At 66.0% G+C, this 1272-nt stretch overlaps 1 protein-coding gene across 1 annotated transcript in view; it reads right to left on the bottom strand.

Annotated features, from left to right (window-relative positions):
- LOC102763411 (nuclear receptor corepressor 2) overlaps positions 1-1272 on the bottom strand; it is a 49912-nt gene that overhangs the window by 33269 nt on the left and 15371 nt on the right. The window contains exons 10-11 of the mRNA XM_015567218.1: positions 1124-1255; positions 709-795 (exon numbers count right to left, since the gene is read on the bottom strand). Of these exons, the coding sequence (XP_015422704.1) occupies positions 709-795; positions 1124-1255 (219 nt within the window). The remainder of the gene's footprint in view (positions 1-708; positions 796-1123; positions 1256-1272) is intronic.

Raw genomic sequence — 1272 nt, forward strand, 5'->3', positions numbered from 1 at the left:
GCGGGACGGAGACGGCGCCACCTCACACCCGCGACCCCGGCCCCCACCCTCACCGGGGCCTCCTCACCAGCGGGTTCTGGGCTCGCATCACATGACCTGACCCCCCTGAGCCCCGCCGTCTTCACCTATAAAAGGGGCGCACTGGCCCCCCCTCACGAGCCTTCAATGAAATAACACGTAGGGCGTCCCCCCAAAAACGTATCCACGCTTTCACGGCCGATGGCTCGATGTCGAGAGGAACTGTCCCTTCATGAACACGGCCTTTAACGTTATTCAAAGCACGCGGACACGTGTTTGGGGGACACTCTCCAGTTGCAGAGCGTCAACCGGGGTTCGCAGCAGCCGCTCGCCACGAACCAACCAACGGAGAGCCCAGGTATCTGACGCCCAATCCTCCCGCCCACGGCACCTCCTTCTCCACACCGTCCCGCAAGGTCGCATACAGGCAGCGCTGGGGCCAGCGCCAAGCACACAGTAGGTGCTCAATGAATGGTGTCCGCGGAATGGGCAGGGGGCACATTTTACTCTCTTTGCAAATGAGAAACGCCCCATCTGACCTGTGCGTGTCCCCGTCACTGCAGGTGTCCGCACGCCTTCCCAAGCGCCTGCCCTGATCTGGTTCCCACCGCACTCGGGTACCCCCACCCCCCACCCTGCTGTCATCTCCCTGCAGCTGCCGTGCGGTGTGGGGGTGGGGGGCGGGGGTACCTTGCGTGATGGAGCCGCGGATGTGGTGCTGTTCTTTCAGATGGTGGGGGCTGTGTCGCTCAGGGGGGATGGCGCGGCCCATGAGACCTGGGAGGGAGCGGGCGAGAGCCTCGTGACGCGGTCCCCGAGCAGCCTCGGGCGGTGACGGGTCGGGGTCTATAGCACCCCTCCCGGGAGGGGCCCCGCCAGCCACTTGGCCGTCCCCACGATGGTGGTGGTGGTGGCTTAGAACCCAGCAAGCGGTGTCCCATCTCTGGGCCCAGAGCAAGCCTCAGTTTTCCCATCTATAGATAGGGCAGGCCCTCCCCCAGCTCCCTCCGGGAGGCGCCCAGAGACCGGCTCTCTCGGCGGCCGGAAGCAGGTCCCGGCTCCCTGGCGTTTCTGTGCGGACTGAGAACACGGGGTGGACTCCCACCTTCGATGCTGCCCGAGGCGATGGCCCGGCCCACGCGGCCCTCCATCATGTCGTAGGTGCGCTTGGGGGCGGCCGTCTCGTGGGCAGGTCCCGAGCTGCTCCTGCCGTCCTCCTTGGACACGGACATGCCACCTGCACACAGGCCAAGC

This window comes from Myotis davidii, unplaced genomic scaffold (assembly GCF_000327345.1).
Source record: "Myotis davidii unplaced genomic scaffold, ASM32734v1 scaffold43, whole genome shotgun sequence".
NCBI classification, from domain to species: domain Eukaryota; kingdom Metazoa; phylum Chordata; class Mammalia; order Chiroptera; family Vespertilionidae; genus Myotis; species Myotis davidii.